Source organism: Varanus komodoensis, unplaced genomic scaffold (assembly GCF_004798865.1).
Source record: "Varanus komodoensis strain SLA01 unplaced genomic scaffold, ASM479886v1 scaffold81, whole genome shotgun sequence".
NCBI classification, from domain to species: Eukaryota; Metazoa; Chordata; class Lepidosauria; order Squamata; family Varanidae; genus Varanus; species Varanus komodoensis.
In genome coordinates, this window is record NW_025336495.1 from 1,960,559 (window position 1) to 1,983,302 (window position 22,744).

Below are 22,744 nucleotides of genomic sequence, written 5' to 3' on the forward strand. Positions count from 1 at the left end.
CAAAGTGGGTGTCCCAAGCAAGCAGGCCCACCAAGCGTCGCCCACTCGTTTCTTTTTATTACACCCCCCCCCCCCCGTCCACAAGAAGCCTCCCCTTTTCCCCATTTGCTGGTGCTGGAGGGTTCACGGCCTTTCTGCCAGCGTACTTCATGCAATTCCTGTCTCATCCCATTACATACATCCAGGGCTTTTTTTGTCATAGAACGCATTCCAGCACCTTTTTCTGACGGATTTTTCCAATGGAGTGATTTTGAATCGCCTGCGGGCCGCTTGTGTGTCCGTGCTGATGGTGAGGGCGCTGCTCGGCTCGGGATCGGTCGTGTGGTCGCGCGCTGAGTGCTTACTGCCGGCAGCGACCGTTATGTTTGTGTGTGTGCAGAGTGACTGGCTTGCAAAAGGTAAATAAGTTCTTTATTTCAAAAAAAGTCGGTGAATTGAAAATCTTTTTTAGTGTAAAAGTGTGACTCCCAAGACGTGTTTTTTGGCATTTTTTTTTTTTTTTTTTACAAAAAAAGCACTGCATGCATCTACATGCAATGCACTACATGTGCATTATAATTAGCCCATTGTCTATTCAGGGCGGGTAAGTTAATATTCATCAATCTATCAGGCCTGTGTGCTTATAACTGCAAGTTTACTGGTTCACTCTTCTCTGACTTCACCTTGCCCCCCCCCCCCCGCAGTCCCATAAAACTACTGGGAAGGTGAGATAGGAAGCAGAACACTTTCTTCCAGGCCAATGACCCTTTTCGCCCCTCCTCATTCCTCCAGGCAGGCTTCAGGGCTAAACTAATGGCTCCTTCGTTTTTCCGTCACTGCGTTTCTTTTTCTTTTCAAGTTAAGTTACCCCTCTTGTGTGAACACAGGGAGCAAAACTAATTCTTAATTTATCTCAATGTCCTTCTTTCACCGAGTGAGTAAGAATCCAATGTTGTTTTCCACAATATCTTGTCCTGCTATAAGTTCTCAGCGTAGAAGGGTTGAATTCAGTGCTGTCCGAGTGATAGGAAGAAAACAGTTTTTCCTTGCCTGCTCCTTGTGCTCTGGCTAAGCTCCAGGTCTAAGCAAACGCCTCAGAGCGGGAGGTCACCCGCTGGATGGGTTGGACTACAACTCCCAGGATACCTCAGCAATTCGACGTGATGAATGCGGTGCTGGGCAGGGTGCACAGCTCAGCCGCTCACGAGGCCGTGCTGGGCTTAGGGCTGAGCAAGCACAGGCGGCTCAAGGCAGGAAAGCCAGAAGTGCGGGCGCTTTTGTGCTTACTGGGGACCAACGCCGATTCAAACGCCCGCAACGGCATGCATCGGTCTTTGGACTCTGCCCAGGCCCTTGGTCAGCCGACATTTGCGGGGTCCAAAGGAGGGGGCGGTTTATCTGGTGTGCCGGCCTTTTATTTATTATTTATTAAAACATTTCTATGCCGCCCCTTGCCGAAGCCTCGGGGCGGCTCACAGCATAAAATACAATAAAATACAAAAATAACAATATAAAATTAACAATATAAAATAAACAACAATATAAAAGAAGTCGCCCTGGCCAGACAGTTTTCAAGACAATTTTAGTCTATTGTTGGAGAGAGTTGGACTGGAGACGTGGCAGGACTGGGCTCTAGTCCCTACTTCGCCACGAAGCCGGATGAGTGGACTTTCAAGCTAATCTACCTCACAGGGCTGTTGTAAGGATAACATGGAGAGAAGAATTTCGCAAGCCGCCTTGAGTTCCTTGAGGGAAGAAGAGCGGGGTATAACTATAATAAAGCAATCGCAAATACGTAGATATTTGTTAGAAAAAATGGACCCATGCCCAACTCCACCCCTCCCCCCATTCCGTGGAAAGTGATTTCTTAGAAAGCGAGGCGAAGAACGGGAACCCGAAGTATGGTGGTGAGCAGAAAGCGCTTGTCTTACGTTTCCTCTAGAATCTGTCGCGAAGGGGCGGGGGCGGGGGAGCGACAGCGTTGCCTGAACCTTTGCGGGGAGTGTCACCTGACCTGACTCCCGGAGCTGCGATTGGCCGGAGGCAGAGTGAGGGCAGAAGCTTCCGTGGTCGCCATTTTTTCTTTAGGCGAGGGGCTTTCTGGGTGCTGGAGGTGAGACGCGTGGAGAGCGGGGTAGTTGTGTGAATGGATGAATGCCCGGGCTTGGGAAACGGGTGGCCATGAGGAGAGCGAAAGAGCAAAGGAAAGAAAGGAGGAAGTAAAAAAAGTAATAGGAGGAAATTTCACTTAAATTAAGACTTCAGCCTGGCGCCCTAGTGGGGGAAGCTATTTGGCTGTGGATGGTGGCAGCTGTAGTCCAAGCCCGTCGGAAGTGCCTGATCCTGCCTAATCTTGGGAGCCAAGCAGTGTCACCCTTAGTTAGAATCTGGATGGCGGACTCGAGTCCTGAACTGAGCAGGGGGTTGGACCCGACGGCCTTCCAGCTGCATGTTTCCATCATTCCAAGGTGTCTGAAGAGCGCCATGCTAGAGTGGGGAGGCTGGTTCGCCCCACAAAGGAGGTGACATCTGGCCATGAGGACTAGAAGCCTTGACAGCCTATGAAGGTATCCAGACCCCTTTCCAGGCCATCCAGACTGGGGGCCATCCCTCCTTGAGGCAGTGACTTCCATGCGAGATAAGCCGAAGGCGATGATGAGTCAAGTCTAGTCTGACCTGGTATTGCTGCAACGTCCTGGCTCTGACCAGGACGTTTTGGCTCTGACCAGGACGTGATCACGTAATCTTCTCTCTGAGCAGATTTTGGCTGTCTTCGTCAGGGTGCACTGTTCCCCTCATTGTTGGCTTTTAATCCTCACAGGGCCATTTACCACTGGTGTGTCCTACTACAGTTCATCAGCCCTTTTTGTGTGTTGTGTGTGGGTAGCAAACCATGGTTTCTTAACACAGCTGGGTTCACACAGCCTACAAAGTGATTCCAGCAGTGGGTTGTATTAGCTGGGATTAATTGTCCCAGGGATGTGAGTGTAAGCTAACCTACTGAACGGAAGAATGGGAAATGTCAGGTGTCCAGCTAGTGAGGCTTGGGCCCAAGCGCAAAAGGAAGAATATGCTCTAAAGAGAGGAAATCCATTCCTTGGTATGGTGCTGCAGCAGATCATTTAAATATCTGCAGTTAGGCAGATTGGAGAAAACTTCTGAATGAGACCGCAAGAATAACAGAATGTTCCCAGGTAGGACAAGCCATCTTGCAAAATCCAACGGCTGCAGGCCCGCTGCTAAGGACGCAGGGAGAAGGGTGTGCTTTGCTAAGATCAGAGTGTTGTCCTGGATGTTCCAGGGACACATCTGGAGGATCCCAGAATTGGCAGCTGGATACCATGTGAATGAGTCACTGAATGCACCCGGCTCAGGCGAACACCTGCTATCAGTGCTCAGTTAACGTACTCGCTCAAATATAAAGAAAGGATTACTCATCTTAGGGTTGAAGATAAATGGTCATGGCTAGTTTCTTGTATGGTTGCCTTCCTGAAACAGTCTTTGGATCCAGGACAAACCCTCTCAGCCAGAAAAATGAAGCTGGCAGTATGAAAGGACTTCGAGAGTGACTGGCTTTTTGGAGGAGGAAGGAGCCGTGTGAAGCTGCCTCCTTTCAAAGGGGGGAAATGCACAAGCACGCAGCCTCCACGGTGTACGGGTGCAAAGGTCACGCAGCAGCTGGCCTGAAGGGCTCAGTGACTCAGTGAAGGACGGGACATGTTGGCAGGGCAAGATCATGGGGATGGATAGCTGGAGCCTCGGGTTGGAGGCATCCACGGTGCGCCAGTTTGAGGAGGAGCTGGAATGTGCGCCATTCTGTTTTAGTGCATCTGTACCGAACATGTGTAACAACATGTATTAACCCTGCATTAGGTGGGAAGGCAGCCCCCACACATCTTCTGCTCTAAGCAAACGGGCTTTTCTTTTCATATTGTTTCCAGATTCAGTTTCAGCATTATTGATGGATAAAATAGAAGTTCTGCCGAGCGCAACCCTTTGAGAATTTCTACTGGCCAACCCTGTTTTAACCCAGTGCCTGAAGGGACATCAGTGGCTGCAAGGCGCGTTCTCAGCAAAGAGGTGGGTGCTGGGAATGGTAAAGACAAGAATCCTTCCAAAGAAGCCCTCAGACGTTTCTGGCCTGCAGAACTTTGTTCACGACTCTGCTGGGAGCATTTCTACACCGGCTGGGCCCTCACTCCGTGGCCAACATGGAAAAATTGGCCACTATTTTGGCCACACTTGGTAGGCCAGTTAGAAAAAACCCTTCTATTACTTGTCTTTTCAGCATTAATTGCAATGCAAATGAGGCCAGTCTGTCCTTCTGAAAGCAGCATTGACCGAGATTGCCATGAGAGGGGCACAAAAGTCTCTAATTTGCATACATGAGAAGCAGCAAAAGAGAGTGTTTTCCCGAAACAATTGATGCCCTTTTTTGCGGGGGGGGGCGGGCGGGCTTGGTAAGTGGCACTGCTTGTGGGTTTGTTTTCTTGATCTGTACAAAACAGAAGTTGCTGAATTTCATAGAAGTTTTAAGAATGTAGTCAATTGTTTATTCGGAATAAAGGGTTTCTATATATTTCAGAGTTCTGGCGTTAATGACAACACAGTTCAGAAGGGCGGCTGTCTGAGCACGGCATCCCGGCAGAGCTCACCCGAGCTTATCTGGCCCTTCGACATGCTTGTTCACCCTCTAACACATTTTGAAGAGTTAGTGCTGGCCAGATGCTGCTGCTCTTCGCATGGGAATATCTAGCTATGTGCTGTTCCCCAAAAGTACCCCCGAAAGGACTCCACGGACAAGTCGCTTGCTCATGTACCTTCTCCATGAACAGCTTCCCAGAAAGGAGGGCTGCCCGGTACCTTGTTCTGCGTGTTGCTGCAGGTGCAGAAAGTCTGGGGACGTGCCGCTGGAGGAAGAGCCACTCGGCTTCTTGGCTCGCACAGCCTCCTCAGGCAGAGCTGCCCTCGTGGTTCGGGTGGAAAGTGGAGCGCTTGGTGCTTCGGCAGGGCGTCTTGCACCGGGCGGCACGAGGGAAACACCTGCCGGCAGGCCGCCGAGGCGGGCCCTCGTCTCCCCTGGCATCGGGGCCGACGCCACCCAGCCTCGCCCGCTCCTGTGCGAGCCGGGGGTGCTGAGCGGGAGGCGGCGGCGAGAGCGGGCAGGACCGGAAGAGGCTGTCGGGATGGTCTCGCAGCATCTTGCACCACCCTCCCACACAGAAAGGGCCCCCGCGGGAGGAGGCTGTGGCCAAGGGCACCAGGGGGCCCTTCCTCCCTCCAGCCGGCTGGCTGGGCACAAGGGGCCTCTAGAGAAGCGGTGGAAAAGTGGGAGGAGAGGGAGCAGGGCTGGGCTGGAAGCCCCGAAGGGTCGAGCTGCGCCTCGACAGCTCTGCCTCATGCTTTAATTGCATTCGCCTCGCAGGGAAGCCGCCACGAACTCGGCCGCATGTTGTCCTCACCACGTGAGACAGCCAAGCACTTTACTGCAAAGTTTCCCAGCTGCTGAAGAACAGAAGATAATTAGTTGCACAGAGTAATGAGACAGCCCTTGTTTTCCACTCCTTCTCGGCGAGGCCCCCGAACGGTTCTTCCACAGAAGACTCGCAGGGAAGCCTTCAGGATTCCCGGCACGAGGGTCCACCGCGGAACGGTGCCCCCACGTCCCCCCAAGAGGGCTGTTCTTTCCCCCTCTGGCTATCCTGCTCGGCTGATCTGCCCTTGCGAGATTAGCTGAGCGGGAAAGCAAGAGTTCCAGGCGGAGGGGGCTGCTTGGCGAATAGCAAGGCTGAGCAAACTCTTAGAGGCCACCTGACCTGCTGGAACAAAGCAAAGAATCCAGTCACGGGAGGCCCGCCTGCAACCGCAGCTGACGCTCTCTGCATGCGCGACGGAAGAGCTCGGGGACAGGCGCCGGCCAGCGCACCCCTCAGTTTTCCGGCGTGTACAGCTTGACGAGGTGCTGCAGTTCCGTGGCGTAGCCGGTGACGGGGCACCGCTGGTGGCGCTTGACGTGGTTGTAGGCGCAGCGGTAACAGTAGACGAAGCCGGACGTGGAGAGGGCCGTGTCGTTGGAGCGGATTTTGCGGCACAGGGGGCACACGGTCCTGAGCCTGGGCAGGAGGTGGGCGTCAGCTCCCAGGTCCAGGTGCAGCGGGGGCGGCGGGGGCGGCAGGGCAGTCAGGGATTTGATGGCCTCCTGGTTCTCAGAGGAGTACCACCACTCCAGAAACTGGAGGAAGAAGACGCTCATGGAGAGGCCAGTGGAGAGGGAGAAGGCCAGCCCGTGCCAGGCCTTCCGCAGGGCGAGCCACACTCGCTCCGTCACGCTGCGGGAGGGAGAGGGAGACAGGAGGCATGAGCTGGCGTGCTTTCCCTGCGCTTGGATTCCAGCTGGAGCTCAGCTGTGGCTGAAATGCCGTCTGGATTCCCAGACACGTCTCCCCAGGGATGCATTAGCCTGGCCCTTAAGTGCGCCATGCAACAATTTTAACAACCGTGGCCACCCTCATCCTTTTAAAGCCGCCCTAAAGAGGGGTGGCCCAGAGTCTCGGAGCCATGAGAACCTGGGGGAAACCACTCCAGTGAAACAAGCCTCTTTCGTCCATGTCGTCTCCGTGATCGAGAGCCTTAAAGTTTGGGGCACGTGGGCCGAGCCTCCCCCAGTTCCCAGCAGCAGCTCTCCCAAAGCGGAGCTGTCGCCGCACTGCACATGGCGAGCGGCTTCACCCTGGCACCCCCAGGTGTGTTGGCGTCCCTCAGAACATCAGCAGAACCCCGCTGGATCAGCCCGAATGCACCGAATCCAGTAACTCGTTCATGCACTGGCCCACGGGAAGCCCCCACAGCAGGCACAGCAGCGGCAAAATGTCCCACCCGTGTTCCCCAGCATCTGGCCCTGGAGGCAGCACAGGGCCCAGGGACAAGTAGCACAGACACCTCCTCCAGGGATGTGTCCAGTCCCCTTCCAGCGCCCTCCCGGAAGCGACCTCTATCACGCAGCTCCACCCCTCCTTTGTGTCCCTGGATCTCCCACGGATTTATGGGATGGCCCTGTTGGGCTGCAGTAGGGCAGCGAGAGAAAAACGGCTTCCCCGCCCAGTTCTCCACAGCGGGGCACATACTGAGCGCTCCCCTCGTGTCTGCCCTTCCGCACATTTTGGCTAGGCGAAATGATCCCAGAGGCCGTAGCCCTTCCGCACAGAGAAGCGGCTGCAGCCCTGGAGCATCTGAGCTGCCCTTTCCAGGGGCTCCCACAACGCTCCCATCGGCCACACTGCGTGGTTTTAAATGCCACCACTTGACCCATTGTGCTGATCAACAGAGGGCGCTCCGGCGGTGTGAGTGGTGCTATGGAGTGTGTTGGTTTCTGTTCCAACTCACCTTCCGGACGCCTGTGGGGCCGTGCGAGCGGCTGCCAGTTTGTCTTCGAACGCCTGCATGTCTGCGCCCGTCAGCCTGACCAGCTGCACGCCAGCCAGCTTCAGCAGGGGCGAGTGGTGCTGGGCACCCCCCAGGATGTAGCACAGCTGCTGGGCCAGAAACCAGCCTTCCCAGGCCAGGTTCACGAAGGGATAGGCGGCCAGGAAGGCTCGATAAAAGCGCTTCCAGCAGGACCTCGGAGGGTGGATGGAGTAATCTTCCTCTTCCTGCAGGCGGGAGACCAGTTTCTCCAGTTTGGTCCTCAGATAGGGAACAAAGACCAGCAAGCAAAGGGATTTCCAGTGCTGCCTCCGTGGCAGCCCGGCCGTGGCCAGCCGCCCTGGCCGCTTAGCACCCCCACCTCTCAGAACGACTCGCTTCAAGCCATAGATGTTTTCAGGAAAGGAGGCGCTGCAGCTGGAGAGGTAGCTCTGTTGGAGCAGCAGGTCTACGAAGGCGTAGATTTCATCAAACCAGCGCCAGAGGAAGCCGTAACGGCCAGGGTTGGATTCGGCCAGCACCTAAGACGGAAGACAGGCAGCCTAGCGTGTGCAAGGAAATCCACCAGCCACTTCCTAGGATCCTTGGCCTGGGTATGCCCCAGAACACAGCTTTGCAGGCAGAAAGCCCCTGGTTCACTTTGGAATGAGTGGGGAAACCCTGCACAAGAGCCAGAAAACCACCAGTGGGAGGCTTTTGGGAAAGGGGAATGCTCATGGAGTATTCTTGCCAGAGAAAACGTATGTCTAGGATAGAGCAGCAAGCTCTCTGTTTTCCACCTACACCTTTCCCCATTTTCCCACACCTGGCCATTAGGGGACCTTTGGGCGAATGCTGAGAAGTCGCAACAGCCCCCATAATGACTGTTCCAGGGGCCTTTCTTCTTACCTTGGCCACGTGCTGAAGCGCAGGTCTCACTGCAGACATCAAGCTGTCCTGGGCGACAACTTCAAAGATGGAAGGTCTGTCCTCGCAGGTGGAAGCAGCGGTGAGGTGCGCCCCACGCTCTGCCATGGCCTCGTCTGGGAATTTGCAAGAGTTATGCAAACCCTTTTGCAAATAAAACAGTTTGTTACCAGAATCCTTTCTTATTAGGACTCCAAGCAACGTCACCTAGATGGAGGACATTAAGGCCTCTTGGAGTATAAACCGTTGTTGGAGACTTCCCAGTGTTTTGGGGTGACTGAGGCATAGCAAGTTGTTAGTCCTTAAGATTGACAAAGATGCAGATGTATTTTAAAATGACAGACCACAGCCTTGAATTTACAAGAGCTGAGCAGGATATTTTGGTCACTGAATCACCGTAAGTCGAACGGCACAATACAGAACCAATGACATGGAATCCGGAGGGCCTGGATGGCTGTCGGCCAGTGGCTTTAGATGTATACCCCCCTGGGATGGGGTTGTCGCCATTTGTGCGGTCAACTCTGCAGCACACAAGTAGCAAAGAGGGTGCTGGCCCAGCCCGGATCCGTAAGCCGAAAATGGGAAAAAGAAAACGGAATTAAGTGATGCGGGGGGAGGGGAGGCGTCCAAAAAACTTGTCTTAAATACCGGATGGAGAAACCTGGCATGCGACCAGATGTTGCCAGGGTGCATCTCCCATCAGGACAGCCATTTGGCAGGGATGATGGGAGTTGTAGTCCAGCAGCATCTGAGCAGCGCTGCTTTCCTATTTTACCTTGGAGGAGCGTGCTTTATTAGGACATGGTTAAGCACCCACCAGTTGCGTTTAGAGAAAACTCCGAGCTGGACCCCCATTTCAAAGGGGAAGGGGGTGCAGGACGTCCCCCTCCCATGGAGACGGGAAGCAAAGCCCGGGGGTCTTCAGTTCGACACCCCTCGCCCCGCCCCCTACCTCTGCCTCCTTTCGCCTATGGCCTCATTGTCTGCGCCGATATCCTACCGGAAGTTTGGTGCACTGAACTACTCCATTCCCCTACCGGATATCCAGAGAGCCATAGAGCTAGGGCGAGCTGAAGCGGGCCTATAGGAATAGAAAGAAGGCATTCGGAGGGGGGACTTCCGGAGAAAGCCGCCATTGGCGTGTGAGGAGGCCGCGCTAGGGCCCGCGCCTCTATGTTCAGACCCCTTTCCCTCCCGCGTGCTTCTCTCCCCCGCTCAGCACCTCGCGCCGGCGGTTACAAGTATGCAGGAAGGCTCCGTTTTCCGGATCGAGAGACGGCGCCTTCTGCGTATCCCGCGCAGGTAAACGCCATAGTAGCATTAGGTAGTGCTCCTCTTTCCCTTCGTTTATCTATGGATTCCTGCTAATCCCGCCGGAAGCGCTGCCGCGTCGCTCTAGCCCGGGGCCCCATGCGCCCCTCTCTCTGGGGCGCTCTAGGCAGGAAGGCGTGGCAGGCGCCGTTGGTCGGTCCTCCTGGCCAGCCCGGTTTCCGGCCGCCTCCCAGCCAGGCAGTCTTCGCGGCTCGCGGCGGCCGCTGCTCCCGACGTCCCCCCGCCCGCCCGCCCGCCCGCCCGGTTGGCCCCCCCCGCTTCTCCCCGGATAGGCTCCCCTCCCCGGTGAGTGGGGGAGGCGCCTTGGCCGGCGGCCCCGCCCCCAGGACGAGTGGGGGGCTCGAAATGTGTGTGGGGGGAGTGGAGCGGACGGCAGGCGGGGGGGCTGGCGGGCCAGATGCGGGCCCCCCTCGCCCCAGAGTGGCAGAACGGCTGGCCTTTGTTGGGGGTGGCCTGGCAGGAGACGGCCACGAGGGGGAGGGGGAGTCGCGGGGGGCTGCGGAAGAGACCCCCAGAAGCGTCACCGTGGCCTTCGATTGCGGGAGGGGTGGAACAAAGGGGTGTCCGCCCGCCGCTGCAGATTAGCAAGCCTTTGTTTAAATCCGGGGGGAGGTCTGTTCTGGGGCTCAGCTGGCTGCTGGGGGAGAGGAGGGCGGGGGGGCATTTGAGGAGCGTGGAGACCCTCCTGGGGTGCTGCAGGAGGAGCTCCTCCCGTCATCCTCACGGGACATGGGGGCAGGGTGGGGCCCGAGGTTGGGGGAGGGGGCAGGACAGCCCTCCTCGCCCCCCCCTTCCACCTTCTTCCACAAGCGAGCCTTCGACCCCAAGGGGAACACAGCCCGAGATGGGCAGTGCATGAAACAAAGCGTGGCAGAGACCACCATGGGGAGACTTTTAAATATTTTTTCTGGTATTCTGATGTTGGGGGAGGGGGCAGGACAGCCCTCCTCGCCCCCCCCCTTCCACCTTCTTCCACAAGCGAGCCTTCGACCCCAAGGGGAACACAGCCCGAGATGGGCAGTGCATGAAACAAAGCGTGGCAGAGACCACCATGGGGAGACTTTTAAATATTTTTTCTGGTATTCTGATACTGCATTGTATTACATTTTGGAATTACTGTATTGCATTTTTGTCATTTTACACAGTCCATAGTTTTTATGGACTTTGTAAACTGCTCGGGGAGCTTTGCCTGCAGGTTGGGATAGAAATGAAAGGAACGCATAAATAAATACGTGCGGCGGGGCGGGGGAGGCGCTTCAGCTGTGGGGGGGCTGCTTTGGGTCTTCCTGGGGGGGGCTGGAAGGGGGGCCGAACAAGCCGTGGGGCAAGAAAGAAGCATTCAGTTCAGCAGGTGTGTTCCTAGGGGGCAGCACGAGAGACGGCAGAGGTGGAACCGGTGTTCCAGGATGAGGGGCAGTGCCTCCGAGGGAGGAAGGGGCTCAGCACTTCCACCGGGGGCCTGGGGGGGCCTCGCTGGTGCGGAGGGAATGAGGGTTTCTCGAGTGGCGAGTGGGGGGAAGACGCAGCAACCGCCGGCCAGGGCAAGGGGCCGGGTGGGGTGCCTTGGAGTGGCCGAGCTGACCCCAGAGAGGGGTGGTCTTCCGAAGTGGGCCAGCCTTCCAAAGGCGGTCTGGTGATGGAGGCAAGGAAAACTGGCCCCTGGCTAGCAGGCGTGAGCAGGGGCGCGGGGGGTCTGCAGCGTGGTGTCCAGGGGCACTTCTGGCAGCTCCCAATTCCCAGCCCTTTAGAACATTTTTATTAAAAACGTTGGAAAATGTTAGTGTGGCCCTCTCACTCCCTCTTTTTCCTTCATTTATATGTTTGTTTATTTAAAACTTTGGTATGCCATCCCATCACAGACGTCTTGGGACAGTTCACAGCAACCATAATATGACAGAATAACAATGGAAGTAAGAATAGCACGGCATCCAGTATTAGGTATAAAACCACAGATTAAAACAAATTCGCATTTAAAATATTGGGAGAATAAAAAGGTTTTCAGCTGGCACCAAAAGGAAAGAAGCGTTGGCAGCAGGCAGACCTCTCTGGGGAACATGTTCCACAGTCGGGGCGCCACCACAGAGAAGGCCCCTTCTCCAGGTAGCCACCATCCTAATCTCCTTCGAGGAGGGCTCCTGGAGCAGGACCCCTGCCTCAGATCTCCAGGGGCAAGAGGGCGCTCCTTCAGGTGTCCGGGACCCAAGGTGTTAAGGGCATGGCACTTTCTGCCCCACCGCTCAGCCCTCTTCCTCAGCTCCTTGTGGCTCTCCCTTCTTGCCCTGCTCTCCTTCCCCCCACCCCAGCTGTTTCTTCCCCCACCTCTTTCTCTGGCTCGCCCTCACCCAGCCTCCAGCATTGCCTTCTCTCTTCCTCTTCTTTAATTCTCTTCGGACTAGCCAGGCCCTGTCACAGCCATCGCAAGCGTATGCTCAGTGGGTGCCATTTGTGGTGGGGCCACTGCAGTGTCCCCCCCCCCCATAGGGCAGAGAGGTTGGGGAGCCTCGACATTACTGATTAGAACCTGGAAAGGTGCTCGGCCAGGATCCCACTTGGGTTCCAGCTTTGCTGTCCCACGCTGAGTCGGGGCAAAGGCAGCCCTGTGGGGCTGTGAGCGGTGGGCGAGTTGTCCTGAAGAGCTTTCCGGGGGTGAGGTGGGCAGAGCTTTGCGAAGGACAATATTGAGCACCTGCCTCGGAGGTGGACACAGAACAGGGAAGAGATGGAGCTGATCTCACGCTGCGACTCTGGCAGCCCCGATTGCTCTCGGGTGCAGGAACACCATCAACACCTAGAGTTTGATTTAAACCAGGGTGGGCAGCTTCTCAGCCACAGCACTCAGAGGTCCACAGGCAACCGCTCCTCAACACTGACCTGAGTTGTGGCCCTGTGAATCGGCCAGCCTACATGTTGCCCGCCCCACTTTAAACTTCCTTTCCCGAACACTTTTGGTGGGTTTCAAAGGAAGACTCAGAGGCCTCGTTTGGACCAGAGTCTTGCTTGCTTGGCAGGCACGCAGTTTCAGACCAAGCTTGGCTGAAGCTTCGGCAGAGCCCAGGGCGTTGGCTGGGAGTGATGGAAGTCGTCGTTCCCTCCATCCAGAGGACTGCAGTCTGCCCCAGGAAGCCACTTCGGATCCCTGCTGTTCACATTTCTGGGCCTGAGAAACAAGAGCTTCCCCATTCAAAGGGCATTCCACATTTCTGGGCACCAGTGTCCAGTGTTGGGGTTTGGCATCATTTTAATCCCCAGCATTGTGCATAGCAGCAAAGGGGCTGGTTTGGATTCACACTTGCCTGTGCTGTGAGTCTTAATTTCCAAGTATATGGGGGTAGGCTTTTTGCTTTGGTTCTGTCTTGCTGGCCCAGTTCTCTGCTTGAGCTGATGGGTTTTCCTCCCTTTCTGCTTTCCCCATAAATGCATGTTTGTGCTTCTGCATTAACCAGGCGAGTTGATGTACATGTATTTGGGTATGTATGACATTTGGAGTGCATTTCTTGACGCTGATGAATGATACATCATTTGATAAGTAGGTACCCATGTGCCTTTTCATTTTCTTTCCTTGGTACATATTCGATACATATGCTTTGTGATTCATCCCAATGCAGAATTGCATTCTGCTTTTGCTTACTAGAAAATCACAATGAAAGTTAATTAAAACGGGGCTCCTGCTCCCCCCTGCCAAGGGTTGGGATTTTTTGGCAGGATGGTGCTCAGAGAGGTCACCCCGCTTTGATGCGCCAGCTCTTCCTTGCGCCAGATACAGGCTGAGCTGCTGGGGGCGGGATCCGCGATGAGGAGCCGCCACGTGGCAGATGGGCACGGGGCCTGGGCCAGCTGGAGCACCGTTTCTGCTGCGTGCGAGAGAGCCTCACACGAGTCCGTTCTTCTCCTGCTGGCTCCGAGAATCAGTCCATTCAGCTGAGGAGAGGGCTTGGTGGCGGAAGCCTCGCTTTAGAGGGCGTGAGTCAGAGGCTGGCTGGACTGCAGGAAAGCAGCACTGGGTCCCCCCCGGTCAGCCTTCCCCAAGCTGGTGCTCCCGGATGTGTTGGGTTGCAGCCCCCGCAATCCCCAACACATCTGGCAGCTAAATAGCCCCGTGCCTCCCCACAGCCTGGCAGGGAGAATCAGCCACCAGAAGAGGCAGTCCAGACCCCTCCAACTGGTCGGCCACCCTGCAGAAGGATGCTGGGCCCAGCACTTCCGCCTTCCGTGTCGCTCATTGCCACGGTCCCTGGCGTGCTGGATCTTCCTTCCTTCACTCTTTACCGGCGTCTGAGCTACAGAGAGGACCTCCGGAACCACGGGCTGCAGCCTCTGGGATGAGCCTGGGCATGGAGTGGCCCGGCCCCCTCCCCTCCCCGCCACGCACCTTTTCCCAGGTGCATTTCCATCCCGGAAGAGACACCTAGCGCAGCATTTCTGGGGCTTTGGCATCGGAGTTGGTAAAAATGTACCAACTTGGATGCTTAATAAATTTAAATTGTACTATAAATAATATGTTAAACTTTCCTGTTTCGCAGGTGATAAATTGGGTAACCTATTTTTCTCAGGTTGTCTTTTCGGGATGTATTTTAACAGGTTAGGGTCCTAAAAAGTAGCGGGATGATTCGCGTTTGCAGTGATGAAATGCTCTGTAGATCGAGTGCTTTCAGTCAATACAGGAAGTCAAGAACTAGTGCACTTATTTCCCATATTGCTATATAATTGAGGGAATTGAAGTCGAAGGTACCATAAATTGAGGAATTGGGCTTGGAGTCACAGGTTTTATGGACCAGCTCCACAGCCCTGGTTGTTTCTGCACCAGCAGCGGGGGGTCAGCACAGGGAGACAGCAGACCTCTGTGCTTGATCTCCAAAGAATCCCAATGAAGTCAAGAGGTCAAAGGATTGCCCTCTTCAGGACCCAATCCCACGCACCGTTAGGCAGAAAAATGCGCTTCTCCCAAGCTTCTGAAAGTATTTAATGGCAGAGTGGGAATTTCTGTCTGGTCTAGCTTGTACTGGAATGGTTTTAGCTGTTGAACTGCTCTAAATGTTGTGTGTTAAAACATTTTTTGCTTTATGCTGCTCTGTTTGCAGTCTGTGTTTTCTCAGCTTGGTTGTGAACTGCCCAGAGAGCTTCAGCTGTCGGGTGGTGTAGACACGAAATCGTAATAATATTCATGGGCAGAGTGGAGGCCCGGAGAACGCATTGTTGTTTTGTCAAGCTGTTCTAGCTTGACTCGCCATATCTTTCCGCCCTGAATGTGCACAGAGTGGAGGATCCAGGATCCAGCAGAAGCCGCACAGAAGCATTTTCGAGCCTGTTCTGGATCTATTCTTCTGCATTACCCCAAACAGAGGGGAAGCTCTGTTAAGTCTCTGTTGTTGTTCTCCTGCAGGTGTGATTGTAAGTCATGACGGACTCCAAATACTTCACCACCAACAAAAAAGGTTTGTTTCCTTGTCTCAGCCTGGCGTTGGTGATTGGGGCCGTAGCCGGGGAGAGGGGAAGCAGGTCTGGCCCATCACCGCAGCGCAGTCTCCTCCCGCCTCTGCCCCCTTTCCTCGGACCACACAGTTAGCGTCATGCTTTTCCATGCTACCCTGGAAGGAATCGCAATCTGAAAAAGGACCTGCTCCTTCCCCACTGAGCAGACGTGATGCTGTGCAAGAGGCGCGCATCTCGCTGTAGCCTCCCTCTCCCACCCGAGCGACCGGCCTGCCTGGAGCCCTGAGCCGTTTCTTGGGCCACCACCACACCCTGAGATTCAGAATCCTTTCTTCCGTTTCCTTTGTCGCTCTTGAACTTTCTGCCCATCAGCTTTTCATGGGGTGACTTTCATATTTCTGAAGCTCGGTGTTGCCCCGTGAAGCGGATTGGCTGTTGACTCAGGAGGGGCTTCACATGACCCTGTGAAGCCAAGCTCAAGGAACCCAGGTTCAGTTTGGATACCAGGAAGCACTTCCTGACAGTCAGGACCCCCAGGGTGTGGAATGGGCTTCCACGGGAGGTGGCTGAGGCCCCATCGGTGTGGGTGTTCAAGGATAGGCTGGGCATGCACATGGCGGGCATGTCGTGAGCGGAGCTGGCTGGAGCCGGGGGTCCGACTAGATGGCCTAGGAGACCCCTTCTGACTCGCTCTGTTTCTATGTTTCTATGACGGAATTTGTTGGTGTGCCGGATGTGGCCACTGTTGGCTTGCTGGGAAGGTTTCATGCGGAAATGATTATTCATACCTCAGCATTAGCAATGAGGAATTATCCACTTGATTCTTTACTGTACTTTTAAACTATCCAACAACCCAAGTTCTCTGGACAGTATAGTAAAAACAAGATACAAACACTGAAGCAAATAAAGATAATGCAGAATAAAACCAAGACAAAACCAACAGCAAAGAATATAACTTGACACTCGCAGAATTCTTAAAGTTTGTGAAGCGCAGTTCATCTGTCAAAAAATAAGATTCCTCTTTCCCAGAGGCTCACAATCTAATAGACATGGCATAAGAGGAAAACTGGATGGGGAGGAAAGAAGAAAGCAATAATCGCAGTGCCAAGGCTGGTGTGGGGTGGGTAGCCTCCCAGCAGCCCCTGTTCTCTCGGGAGATGGATGAGGCCTGGGTGTTGGAAGGCCGCTCCTTACCCTGGGTGTGAGCTTGCCAGAGCACTCTGGCTGTCCGCTGCTAGCAGAGTCCTGGCTCTGATCCTGCCCAGCCCTCCTTACCTGGCCTTCCATTTCTTTCCAGGGGAGATCTTCGAACTGAAAGCCGAGCTCAACAATGAGAAGAAGGAGAAGAGAAAAGAGGCGGTGAAGAAGGTCATCGCAGCTATGACTGTAGGCAAGGACGTCAGGTAACCCTTCGCTAGGCTGCCACGCCAGCCATCCGGAACATGCCCCACTGAGGGCTTACGCCTGAGAAGGAAGCGCTGTGGAAATGGCTAGAGGGACAACACTACAGCAAACGCACCAGAGATTCAGCAAGCATTAATATATTTAGCTCGGGGGACAGTGTCAGCTAGTGGTTAAAGCGTGGCTGACTGGAGAATGTGGGTTGTACTCCAGGCTTTCTGGAAGGAGCTGGGTTGGGGAAACTGGGCTAGAGTGTGGGGCCAGGACCAAGGGGAATCATCATCACAAGGCACTCCTGGAGGTCCTCCAGTCCGGCCCCCCACTTGATGTAGGCAGCAGCGCCCCAGTGGCTGGCAGTCTGGCCAGTCTTTGCTTCACTACCTCCATCGGAGCCGGAGCCACCGACTCGGACTGTCTGGTTGCGCTTTAAAATATTGTGGGGAGTAGACGAAGGGGGCAGGGAGATGAGCTTTTTTCTCCTTCTGCTGGTCTTATTTATTTATTAAAAGCTTTTCTATACCCCTGCAGAACGTCTTGGGACGGCTTACAACAAATAAGCAGAATAAAATGAACCCCACAGCATCCGACCATTGATATACTAAAACCCCAGTTACAGTCAAGAAAACATTAAAATAGCGGGAAAATAGAAAGGGTTTTGCCTGACACCGAAAAGAATATAACATCGGCGCCAGGCAAACCTCTGGGGAGCATATTCCACCGTTGGGGCGCCACCACAGAGAAGGCCCTGCTCTGCGGACTCCCTCCTGCTCTCCTTCAAGGACGGCTCCCGGGGCAGGACCTCTGCCTCGGATCTCCAGGGGCAAGAGGGCACATAGCGAAGGAGGCGCTCTTTCAGCCCCTTGTGTCTGAACCTTCCCACTTCTGCCACCTTCCATGTCGGAGGGGGCTGGTTGGTTGGCTCTCCCAGAAAGCATTCTCCTGAGCCCATCAAAAGGTAATTCCCACGGCTGCCAATGCTAATATGGCAGGTTTAGGAGAGATGGTCATGTTTCTCAGCACGGGCACCCAGATCACATCTCGTCATTTCTGGGTCCAGCCTGGAGCCTAGTTCATCAACGCAAGTCCATAGTGTAGAAGAATGTGGGGGGTGGGGGGAGAACAGCTTCCCGAATCGGGTGTTCTGCGGATGCTTAGGGCCTCAGCTGCCATCAGCCCCTGCACCGTCAGCAGTCAAGACTCCTGGGTGTTGTGGCCTGAAGCATCTGGAGGACGTGAGGCTGAATGAAAGCTTTGCTGGGGATTTGTAAAAGAGTGCTCCATGTAGAGAAAGTGGTGACAGCATTGTCTCATCTATCTCCTAATACTTGAATCCGGAGCCATTCATTCATTCATTCATTCATTCATTCATTCATTCATTCAATTTGTTTGCCGTCCTTTTGCACAGCCTCAGGATGGCTTACACAAATAAGGAAAATAAAATAAAACACAATACAAATAATACAGATAAAATCCAGATCCACCCTGGCTGCAGATTAAAACCTATATAGCTGATGTTAAAAGCTATTAAAATATTGTTGAAATAAAATGATCTTAGCCTGTTGCCGAAAAACAAATAATGACGGCGCCAGGCGGACCTCTCTGGGGAGTGCATTCCAGAGGTGGGGCGCCACCGCAGAGAAGGCCCTGCTCCGTGTGCTCACCCTCCTAATGTCCTTCACGGAGGGCTCCCGGAGGAGAGCCCCTGCTGCTGATCTCGGGGGGTGGGAGGGCAAATATGGAAGAAGGCGTTCCTTCAGGTACCCAGGACCCAAGCCATTAAGGGCTTTATAGGTGATAACCAGCACCTTGAATTGAGCCCGGACTTCGATGGGGAGCCAGTGAAGCTGGTAGAGGACTGGGGTTATGTGATAGGAACGCCCAGTCCCCGTCAGCAACCTGGGAGATTAACAAAGCGAAGTGAGGGGCAGGAGGGCTCCTTCGCGGGGCTCCTGGCTGGGAGGGTTCCGTGCCACGCGGTCCAGCAGCCACAGCAGGTGCCGCACGGGCTCTTGCTTGGCCTGAGGCAGCAGGGCTGCCCCTTTGCCTGGCCTGGGGGTATTCCTTTGGACTGGACTGCCCCCATGCCTTCTAGAAGGGAAGTGCTCTGAAGAGGGTGCAGCTTTTCTGATGGAAAGTCGGAAAAAGCCTCTGTTGAGAAAGCCCCCGTCACTCAGGGATGAGGTGCCTGCTTCTCGAGATGCCCGATCTGGCCTCGGGTGCTTCGGTCTAGGGGTGAATGAACATGTGGTTGTCGCGCCCATTGCCTTCTCGTTTTTGTCATCCAAGCTGGGGTTGCCTCAATCTTGGTATTGCCCCACTGGGCCATTTTTGATCAGGAAAAATGCAGACTTTGCCGATAAAGGGTGACCTTGCTCCGCCCCGTGGGTCGAAGCACGGCAACGCGGGGCGTGGAAAGAGCTGTGTGCTTGTGCAGATGTGCACCCTTGAGCACCAGCGTGGGTTCCAGAAACGGTGTGCCCCCCCGCCAGTCGCGCTCCTTCCTGCGTTATTGTTCAGGGTTGCAAATGGGGCGTGCGCCACGTGATTTGTGACGAGGATGAACATCGCCCTGCCCGCTGTTCAGAGGGCCTCGGAGAGCAAGCTGTGGGACTGTCGCTTGCAATATTGCCATCCGGAGCCTCGGTGAAGTATGGGATATAAAAACTTTAAATAAAACAAACAATTGAGGCGCCGTTCTCAGTCCGGCAGAACAGTCCACAAGGTGGCATCTTCCAGTTGTGCCGGATGACTCTGCCAGTCACAGAATCCTTCACACTTGAGAGGAGCACAAGTTTTTATGAATCCGACCCTTGGATTCTGCAGACGATGGGCTTTTCCTCATTTCCATATATCACAGAACTGCAGGCTGGGGTTTTGCATGTTTTTTGCATTCCATAATTTTCTGCAAGCTTAGCCATAAAGAAAAAGAAAAAATCGAAAATGTGCATTTGGGGGGGCTTGAGTATTTGAGAGGCATGCATGCATGCATTTTTGGGTGTACAAATTCGTGCAAATGTGGATTTGCACAAAACCCTAGGAACACACTGGGAAACAAAAAGTGCCTGACAATCCACAAAATGCCAATGCAACAGATGTTGCTAAGTCTCTGCATCCCTAGATGAGGTGATGGGAGTTGTAATCCGCATCCCGGGGAGGGGTGCCAGGTGGCCTCGCTGGTCTCCAAGTTGGTGCCCCAACCTGACCCCCCCCCATTTCTCGCCAGCTCCCTTTTCCCGGACGTGGTGAACTGCATGCAGACCGACAACCTGGAGCTGAAGAAGCTGGTCTACCTGTACCTGATGAACTATGCCAAGAGCCAGCCGGACATGGCCATCATGGCCGTGAACAGCTTCGTGAAGGTGACCTGGCGCTCGGCCGCCGCAGCCTGATGGTTTGCCCCGGCACAGCGGCCGCCGCCCCCCGACGGCGAGGAGTGGGGCCTCCTCCCGCAGGGACACCCGGAGCCCCCTCTGTCCTCGCCTCGCAGCCTTCCCCCTTTTCAAATGCCGAACCTCCTCGAGGAAACGGCCCTTCCACAGAGGCTGTGAGCGGGGCAGGTTCCACTTGGCTTGGGGCTTGGGCGAAGCTGCTGCTGTGAGCTTGGGCGTCGATGCACCCCCATCGCCCCCCCGGCGTCCTGGCACCACTGCACCCGGCCCTGATCCCCTCCCGCCACCTGCTCGCCTCCCCTTCTCTGAGGGAATCCCGACGCCTGGTGTCTCCCAGCAGCTGGCAAAATCCCTTCCAGGGAGGAAATCTGCCGTGCTGCCTGATGCGGGTGATGGAAAGGCGCCCCCCCACCCTGAGCACTTCTTCCCCAGGTGCTCGGGCAGAAAAGCACGTTGAATCTTTTGGCTTGTTCTTGGTGGAAAATCTAAAATGAAGGCATAAGATTTGGCCACATTAAAAGGCTGGCCATAGTCTAATCCATGCATCTGATCCAGACCTTTACTTCTGCCCCGTCCTTTCCCACTATTAGCAGCTCGTTTGCTTCTCTTGCACCCCCGAACACACACACAACGCAGCCCCTTCTTCCCCAAAGGCCTGCAAGGACTCTCTCCTGCAGCCCAGCTAAGTTCTGCTGTCCTGCATTGATGGCTCACCCAGAGAGCTTCCGCTGTTGGGTGGCATAGCAATGATATTAAGAAAATTGGAAGAATAGGAGTCGCAGCCCTCTGCAGCTGTCGCTTCCTGGGTAGCCGTTCGTGTCTGAACTTTTGGTGATGTCGGCCGTGGGACTTCAAGCATTTTTATGGGCCAAACTGTTCACAGTTTGGGGCCTCTTGGGAGAGAGTAACATTTTGCTAGTATAAAACTGCAGCCGAGCACAGCTTGCCTGCGTTCCCACTCCGGGGTGCTTGGCACCCCGTACTTCTGCACGGCGCCTCCCCTGTTCTCACCAGCGGCCTCTTTTCCTCCCCGTTTCCCCGGCAGGACTGCGAGGACCCCAACCCCCTCATCCGTGCCCTGGCCGTGCGCACCATGGGCTGCATCCGCGTGGACAAGATCACCGAGTACCTGTGCGAGCCGCTGCGCAAGTGCCTGAAGGACGAGGACCCGTACGTGCGCAAGACGGCGGCCGTCTGCGTGGCCAAGCTGCACGACATCAATGCGCAGATGGTCGAGGACCAGGGCTTCCTGGACTCCCTGCGGGACCTCATCGCGGACTCCAATCCCATGGTAACGCGCCTGCCCCCCCCCCCCCCCCCGTCTCGGCCCCTGGAAGAGCGCGCATGTTGCGCAGGCCACGCAGCAGGTTCGAGCCCCCACCCTGCGCCACGGTCAGTGGTTTCCTCCCCAGTGGGCAGGACGCTTCCCGGGTGGGGGGCCTGGGAAGGACCAGCCTTGCCTTGGCATCCGGGGGGGGGGGGGGCTGTGCCACCTTGAATGGACAGCATGCCTCTTCCACTGGATTAAGTGGAAATTAATTAAAAATAGCAGCCCCCCCCCCATCCCTGCAAGCCCCGGTTCCCTTTCCCCATTGCGAGGACTGGATCTGGCCTCCCTCCACCCCCAGGCCCATCTGGATCTCCCAGCTTCCCTTCCTGGCGGGGGGTGCAGGCAGAGGTTGCCCCACCCTGCCCGAGGGCACCCTGGAGTGGAAGGCCGTGGCAGATGGGTAAAGTCCCTCCCTGAGGAGGGCCCGAGAGTTCCTCTGGCCAGCCTTGTGGTCTTCCCAAGGGAATGGCACCGGTGGAATCCGCAGGTGCTCCGTTCCCTCTGCACTCCCCACAGAGTACACAGTGTCCCATCTGGCTTGCCACGGGCACCCCTCCAACGAGGCTCTGTGCAGGCACCCTCGCTGTGAACAGTGACGATCTCAGAAACGCGGCGTTCTCGCCCCCGGCTCCTCTGGTGAGAGAGCAGCAGGAAGGCTCCCGTTCTTGTTCTTGTGTAGCATTTATTTAACTATCCTCAGGGCCAGAGACAAAAGAATCTTTATCCCGAGAATGAGCAAGGGAAAGAACAGGGCCTCATATTAAAAGAGTGTGCATGTGTTTATTTTATTTTATTAATTTCAGCAGAGTAATTCTGCCAAACAGCAGCTCCAGCGAGTTTAAAGCAGAGGTGCAAAGCCTCGGACCTGGGGAGCAGTTCCAGGCCATGCCGCTCTGCTCCATCTCCCCAAGGTCTGGCCATCTCCCAGTTTTCCTGCAGTTCTTCCTCCATTCCAGAAGATTTGAAAGGCTTCCTCTCGGGCTGAGTGACCAACAGCAAGAACTTCAGGCTAAAAGACGTTTACCTCTTTTGCTTTGGCCCTGCACACCACAAGCCCCCCCCCCCCACCATGGAACCCATCCCGGGGTGGAAGGGCCTTCAGCACCCCCACTTAAAACACGCAAACGTAATCTCTGAGCCCTTCTTGGTCATTGCGGCAGGGCTGTGACGTCACCGAAGCCCCCGAGGCAAGTGGGGCTAGGAGAAGGGGCTGGAGGCAGGCGAGCTGGATCTTCATGGGGGGGCATGGAGGGCCTCGGGGGGAGGAAAAATGTGGCCCAAGAGGTAGGTAGGTGGCGGGTGCTGAGGGTCAGAGCAGGCCACCTCCCGAGCAGAAGCCACTCTGAGGCTCTCCGGTTCCTGCTAGCTTGCGGGGCGATCCGCCTCTGTCTTTCCTCATGAGCGCTTGTGCTTTGGGAAAGGACCCCCCTCCCCCACCCCTGTGTCCCACTTCCAGGAACATCACAGCACCCCCGCCCCCAAATCTAGCCCCCCCACCGACTCCACCCGGTGCCGCAGGCGGGGAGCGTGCCGGGCCGGCTCTGGCTGGGACAGG

At 55.4% G+C, this 22,744-nt stretch overlaps 2 protein-coding genes, 1 long non-coding RNA gene and 1 other non-coding gene across 11 annotated transcripts in view; 3 read left to right on the forward strand and 1 right to left on the reverse strand.

The window, feature by feature from the left end:
• The first annotated feature begins 2,033 nt into the window (after positions 1–2,033).
• On the forward strand, positions 2,034–4,558 carry LOC123036749. 3 transcript variants are annotated; one of them, XR_006417196.1, is made up of 2 exons: positions 2,034–2,092; positions 3,921–4,558. It is a non-coding gene; the product is annotated as an uncharacterized LOC123036749 (long non-coding RNA). The 3 variants fall into 3 exon arrangements; XR_006417195.1 differs by having other exon boundaries at positions 2,060–3,173; XR_006417194.1 differs by having other exon boundaries at positions 2,060–2,546.
• Positions 2,627–2,739, forward strand: LOC123036759. Its single transcript, XR_006417200.1, has one exon. It is a non-coding gene; the product is annotated as a Z30 small nucleolar RNA (small nucleolar RNA).
• On the reverse strand, positions 4,506–9,304 carry PEX12 (peroxisomal biogenesis factor 12). Of its 5 annotated transcripts, none has more exons than XM_044456176.1 (4): positions 9,260–9,304; positions 8,290–8,423; positions 7,363–7,922; positions 4,506–6,308 (listed from the first exon to the last, which is right to left on the reverse strand). In XM_044456176.1, exons 2-4 carry the CDS (start codon positions 8,413–8,415, stop codon positions 5,909–5,911), a joined length of 1,086 nt encoding a protein of 361 aa, XP_044312111.1. In that variant the 5' UTR covers positions 8,416–8,423; positions 9,260–9,304; the 3' UTR covers positions 4,506–5,908. The 5 variants fall into 5 exon arrangements, with proteins under 5 accessions (XP_044312111.1, XP_044312109.1, XP_044312107.1 ...); XM_044456174.1 differs by having other exon boundaries at positions 8,290–8,451; XM_044456172.1 differs by lacking the exon at positions 9,260–9,304 and adding an exon at positions 9,125–9,229.
• Positions 9,305–9,590: 286 nt separating this feature from the next.
• The window catches only part of AP2B1 (adaptor related protein complex 2 subunit beta 1), a 49,362-nt gene continuing 36,208 nt past the window's right edge, over positions 9,591–22,744 (forward strand). The window contains exons 1-5 of one of the 2 annotated variants that reach the window (XM_044456078.1): positions 9,591–9,609; positions 15,020–15,071; positions 16,367–16,472; positions 19,694–19,829; positions 20,905–21,150. In XM_044456078.1, coding sequence (XP_044312013.1) covers positions 15,035–15,071; positions 16,367–16,472; positions 19,694–19,829; positions 20,905–21,150 — 525 coding nt within the window. In that variant the 5' untranslated portion in view covers positions 9,591–9,609; positions 15,020–15,034. Of the gene's footprint in view, positions 9,610–9,895; positions 9,925–15,019; positions 15,072–16,366; positions 16,473–19,693; positions 19,830–20,904; positions 21,151–22,744 lie in introns of those variants that run through there. The other variant, XM_044456079.1, reaches the window with a different exon arrangement.